Source organism: Sorex araneus, chromosome 2, assembly GCF_027595985.1.
Source record: "Sorex araneus isolate mSorAra2 chromosome 2, mSorAra2.pri, whole genome shotgun sequence".
Taxonomy (NCBI): domain Eukaryota; kingdom Metazoa; phylum Chordata; class Mammalia; order Eulipotyphla; family Soricidae; genus Sorex; species Sorex araneus.
In genome coordinates this window covers 366,845,322-366,851,321 of record NC_073303.1, presented here as the reverse complement: position 1 = coordinate 366,851,321, position 6,000 = coordinate 366,845,322, and the positions used below count along the sequence as shown (strand labels likewise).

General features: G+C 57.5%; 1 protein-coding gene across 1 annotated transcript in view; it reads left to right on the top strand.

Annotated features, from left to right (window-relative positions):
* The first annotated feature begins 349 nt into the window (after nucleotides 1-349).
* Nucleotides 350-6,000, top strand: part of CCBE1 (collagen and calcium binding EGF domains 1) — a 173,241-nt gene continuing 167,590 nt past the window's right edge. The window contains exons 1-2 of the mRNA XM_004601700.2: nucleotides 350-745; nucleotides 1,175-1,255. Of these exons, the coding sequence (XP_004601757.2) occupies nucleotides 615-745; nucleotides 1,175-1,255 (212 nt within the window). The 5' untranslated portion in view covers nucleotides 350-614. The remainder of the gene's footprint in view (nucleotides 746-1,174; nucleotides 1,256-6,000) is intronic.

Below are 6,000 nucleotides of genomic sequence, written 5' to 3'. Positions count from 1 at the left end.
GGCAGCGGAGGGGGACCGGCTTGCAGCCTTCCACTCCTGCATCCTCCCGGGTCCTGCCAGGAGGGGACTGGCCGGTGGGAGAGCGGGGTGGCTCTCGCAAGGACTCCAAGTGACGCCAGGAAGGCCGCGTGGTCACTCCCCCGTCCCCGTGCTCCCCCCTCGCTGCGCCCCCCTGGGGTGGGGGAGAAAGGGCTCCTCCTCCTCCTCCTCCCGGGTGTAAAATGCAAACAAGCGCCCGCGCCCCGCCGCCTGCCTCCTCTCCCAGCCCAGGAAGAGGCCGAGGGGCGGGCGCCGCCCAGAGTCCAGTCGAGCGAGGCTGCAAAGGCGGCGCGACCCTCCCGAGAGGGGACCCCGGATCCCGCGCGCCCCGCGCCCCCGGATCGCCCGCCTGCCCCCCGCAGAGCTTGCAACGGGCATCGCAGCTCCAGCGCTGACGTCCGCCGCCGCCCCCCTCCCGGGCACCCCGGGCCGGCCCCGCGCCGCTTGCAGGTGGCGCTCGCACCCGCGTCCTCGGGCGCCCCCTGCCGGGGAGAGCGCGGGCGGGAGCCGGGCCGCGGCGCGCGGCAGGCCGGGCAGAGGGCGCGGGCGCCGGGGAGAAGCCGCGAGCGTCCCCGATGGTGCCGCCGCCTCCGAGCCGGGCACGCGCGGCGACGGGGCAGCTGGGCAGGAGCTTGGGTCCGCTGCTGCTGCTCCTGGCGCTGGGACACGCCTGGAGCTACCGCGAGGAGCCCGAGGACCACGACAGGTACGCGCGGCGGCCAGCCTCTGCGGGCGGCGGGGGGCGCTTCCCCCACACACACCGCCCACCCTGCGCGCCAACAGCTTGGGTGCTCCTCCGGCGGGTGCCACATCAGACCCTCCTTGCAGGGCAACTTTGTCCAGCGCAGACCTCCTGCAGGGCATCTATCTGCCCTTAACCGGGACTTCGCCCCGCTCGGACCCCCCTGCAGGGCGACTGCCCTTAGCCGGGACTTGGCCCGGCTCCTGGGACCCCCGAACCCATTTCCTCAGTGCCGGTCCTTGTGCCGGCCCCGCTCCGTCGGGGGGTCGCGGGGTGCTCGGGGCGCCCGAGTCCTCCCGCCCGCTGACGCGCGCTGGGATCCCCGGGACGCGCGCGCTCCGAGCGCCGGCGACCCCGCGGCGGGCAGAACAGACTCGCTTCTTGATCCCGCAGGGAAGTGTGCTCGGAAAACAAAATCGCGACGACCAAATACCCGTGTCTGAAGCCCTCGGGCGAGCTCGCGACCTGTTTCAGGTAAGCCGGGGGCTCCCGCGGCCGCCACCGTGTGCTGGGGGGAGTCGGGGTTTTGCTGCCGGGACCTGAGTACCGGGGGTTGCGGGGGACATCTCCAGGGAGCACACCTTTGCTTCCCCACCCGGCCTCCCTAGCGGGTCCCTTAAAGGTTTGCACCCCACTTGGATCTTTGGATGGATTCGAGCTCCGGGAACCCGCGCCTGGTGGGGGTGGACGGGAAAAGTCTGTAAGAAGCTTCTGGGAGTCAGTATAGTCAGTATCGGGCACAGGGGGAGTGCGGTGTTGCGTCTGCGTTTTGTTTTGCAAACTCAGTGGGGCAGGCCTTGGCTGTCCTCTGACCTTCTGCGGGGACACGGTAACATTGTCATGGGCTCTGGCGGCTGATAGGATGGGGACGACTGGCTGGCTTGGTGATGAAACTGTGTTATGTGAGCAGGACAGACGGCGCAGTCGTGCGCCACTTGGAGAACCATCTTAGTGGAAATGCCGGTCTGCGGCCTGGACGTGTCCCTGGATAAAGCGCTGGGCAGGGGAGGGCGGCCAGAGCCTCCCCAGGTGGTTCTTATTCGTGCTGAAATGAGACTGGCCTCCTGCTCTGTGCCTCCCCGAGGTCGGGGTCAAGCTTTTCCACTCTGAATTCCTGAAGTTTGCTCCGTTCCCAAAGGGCTCCTGATGGAGGCGGCACGTGCCCGGACACGCTCGCTGCTGGCTCCATAAAGGGACGGTGAAAGCTTCTGGAATCCCACACCCGTGCATCGCTGGTCTTGAGAATCACTGGGTGGTGGTGGGGGGTGGGGGTTAAGTGCTGGGGCGCTGCCCCAGGTAACAGGGCAGCCCTTGTTTACTGCTCTCAGCGGCTGAGACAGTCTCTGGCTGAGTGGGACCAAGGCTGGTCCGTGTCAGGGTGCAGGGGCCAGCCAGCTGTGTTCAGGACGGGGCGGGGGACTTGGTGAAAGGAGGGCTGGCATATCGGCGACTCCGCTGTTCCTTTGGCATGGGAGTGGTGAACACAATGAGGCATTTTTAAATGGGGTGTAAGCTGTGAGGGTAGTCTTGAAGGGGCCTTCTGGGCCAGTCGGCCAGGGTGAAATAATCTGCTATTAGGATTCCAGGCTACTTCCCTGACTGATCCCAGCCCTTTGTGGAGTGCCCTTGGACCAGTATTTTTTCTTTTTGAACTGATGAGTTTTCCTGGGCCTGCAGAACGGAGTGTCTGATTGAACAGGGAAAGTGTTCCTGAGTCAACGGGCTCCATTACTCGGTCCTGGAAGGTCAGCCTGCCCATCCATCAGGGAGGCCCATAGAACGCACTTTTCGGAAGTGGTAGCTGCCTTACTGGGGGCTTCGGGCCACTTTCACATTCATCAGTCATCAGCTTTTCCCGGTCTGTGAAAACAGCCCGGTGGTTCCTTCCCAGGAAGCGTCTTGAGATAAAAGCAGTGTCGTGATCAGCGTCTTCACCAGCTCTTCTGACCCGTGTCTTCACTAGCCGCTCTCCAAAGAAAGAGCTTGTGGGAGCTAGCGAGATGTTGTAGCCCATGTATTTTGCAGCCAAGAACTTTGTTTTGGAGAGTGAGACATGAAAAAGAAACAGTTTTAGTTGGAGAAACCGGGTCATGGTCCTTATGTACATTCAGACTCTTGATTCTGGGCTGGAGTGATAGCACACCGGGGAGGGCGTTTGCCTTGCATGCGGCCGACACGGGTTTGATTCCTCCACCCCTCTTGGAGAGCCGGGCAAGCTACCAGAAGTATCCCGCAGGGCAGAGCCTGGCAAGCTCCCCGTGGCGCATTCGATATGCCAAAAACAGTAACAACATCTCACAATGGAGACATTAAGAGCAAATCGATGAGCAATGGGATGACAGTGATACAGTGACAGTGAGTCTGGGCTGGAGAGATAGTATGGCAGACAGGGTCCTTGCCTTGCATGTGACCTACTAGGGTTCAGTGCCACGCACTCTATATGGTCATCTGAATCCCACCAGGAGGAAGCCCCGTGGGATTGTTTTAAAACAATTGTTTTAAAAAAAACAATTAAAAAATTCTAGATTCTCTCTACCTTTTCTCAGTGTCAGTGACGAGCCGTGTCCTTACTCTTTGCATGCTATTTCCACGGTTTAGTCACTTAGCTGGCTAGGCCTGTCTTACTTTGAGCCCCAAGAATAGAGGACTGTTTCTTAGCTTGTGCTTTCAGAGTTTGCAGGCGCTGTGGATGCTTATTCCGGTGTGGTGTGGAAACAAGTGCTGGCATCATCTGGGAGCTTGTTAGGGTCTCAGCCCCTCCCCAGACCTCCTGAACTGAACCCTCAGTGGATGGATGGTGTGCATTCCAACTGGAGAAGCATGGCCTCCGGAGCGGTCCCCTCAAGGGTCAGGGGACAGGCCTGTCTAGCTGCATGCTGCAGGCCAGCAGGTTGCTTGACTATCTCCCACACTATAACCCCCGCCCCCCAGGAGACAAAAGAATCACTTTCCCGGAAACTGAGTCTAGTGTGACTTAATAAACTGCGAGAAGCTGAACCACTGTTGGAAGAAGTAGAAGAATACACCCAACTAGATACCATTTCCTCTGCCAGCTGTCTTCTAGGCGAACACTTTGTAGTACCAATAAAGCAACACAGTCACTGCTGAACTGGGAGAAAGTGATTTAAGTGACTTTAAAACCATGAAGTGTAGGCCTGAGAGACAGTACAGTGGGAAGGGCACTTGCCTTACATGTGGCCAGCCCAGATTCGATTCCTGGCATCCCAGCTGGCCCCCAGAATACCACCAGGAGTGATTCCTGAGTGCAGAGCCAGGAGTGACCCAGAACATCATCGGGTATGGCCCAATAGCAACCCCCCACCCCCTCCCACAAAACTCCACGAATTAATACTAAAATGAACCTGACAGAGGGGGGCAATGTGTTCCGCAGGTTATGCCTGCCGTGTAGGGGGAGGGAACTAATTCTAACTCTGCCGTCCCCTTCTTCACATCTATTTGTCCGGGCTCACCTAAGTGGCACCTTCCCGCCCTTCCCTTTAGCTCTTCCTACCTTACAATTTGAGGACTTAATATCCTGTGCACTTTACACACATTATCTCTAATCCTCAAAGCCTCTCTGAGCATAGGTATTATCTTCTTTCTACAGAGGAGGGACCCCCAGTCAGAGGGATTAAGGAAACTTGCCCCCAGGGTCACTAAGCTAATGTGTGTGAGCCAGGATTCAAACTCAGGTTGCCCGACTTCAAAGCCTGGGGCCTCTGATCTCAGGAATGGCTGCAGACGATGCTGGGGTCTCAGGAAGCCAGACCATCCATTCTGCTGACTGCCAGTGCAGAGGACAGAGTGGAAGAAAACTCCCACACATCCTGGCCAGGGGTGGATCCTGAGTTCCCATAGCCTCTAGGACCTGCCTTGCTGGTCCCCCTGTTGTGGTTGACATTATGCGATCACTCTATGCACCAAGTTGTTTGGGGGCATGTCTGGTGTCTCTTCCTCGAAGGATTTCCTCTGAAGTGCTGGGTCTGTATCTCAAGTGTTTCTCTGGCCCAAGTAGCACTCTGCCAAGTACTCAAAGTTCAGACTTGTCAAGCGAAGGCTCGTGACAGCTTAACCAGCCCAAAGCACACCTTGCTCAGCACTGGACTCTGGTCTCGGGTAGGCTCCTACCAGTCAAGATTTCGGAATTGGACTGCAATTTCTCTCTAGCTAAATCAACTACTAGAGCCAAACCAAGCTTATTTAACAGTTAGGGCCCAACTCCTTTTGTGTCTAAGTAAAACTTTTTTTACCGGTTGATATTTTTTTTCCTTCTTTCCCAAGCCTAGAGATGGAGCAAACTTTCCTTTACTGAGTCTTGGGTCAATAAAATGAAATGTTAAAGGCTCTTAAAATGGAAGGGGAATTATGGTTCACGGAGAGAGCATATGCCTGGCATAGGTGAGTTCAGCCCCCAACATGTTCAAGTCCATAAATACTGAGAATCGGAAAAGGGGGGCTCCACCAGGCCTTCGTTATTGGAGTATATGGGTAGCGGGGATGGGGGGGGGCAGGGGGATGGCACAGGTGCTAGACCATGTGTCTTAAGGCAAGGGAAAGTTCCCGATCTTGTCCCCAACATGCCCTGCCCATCTTTCCCCACTGCCAGCCAGGCATAGCCTTGTTTCTGAGCTCCATCAGCCCCAGGCACTGAAGTGTCCCCACAGTGGCCCTACATGCTCATATAGTGGGGACCTTCCTAAAATCCCACTTTTACTGAGGGATTCCGTGTCCAATAAACACCCTGATTAAAATTTGGGGCAGCGTGGCACACTGTTTGGGAGATCATGTGTGGGACCAGGATTTGAGCCATTGTTGTGGCCACAGCTGAGCGAAGCAAGTACTTTAACCTCAGTATTGTCCTGTCCCTAGTGAAAGTTTTGGAGACATTAGGATTTGTACTCCCATAACGAGCCTAAGATGGTCCTATCAATTCCAGGTTAGCGCAGCAGTTCCGAGGCTCCTGGCTCATCGGGGCCCACGACCCCCCCCTGAACAGTTGCTTGTGCGCTCACAGTTGTTCCCTATCTCAAGAGCAACTGGTGTGAATTTGAGAGGACAGTGGAGTGGCTTGGTCCGGCGCTGTCACTGCTGTTGCTGTAGGCGTCTCTGCCTCCAGGCACGGGGGCGCAGCTCTGTGGCTGTTAATCTGCCCTGTCAGTCTGCAGAGGATGCAGCTCTGCACACAGTGCAGGGAACTGATGAACAAGTTCAAGGTAGAG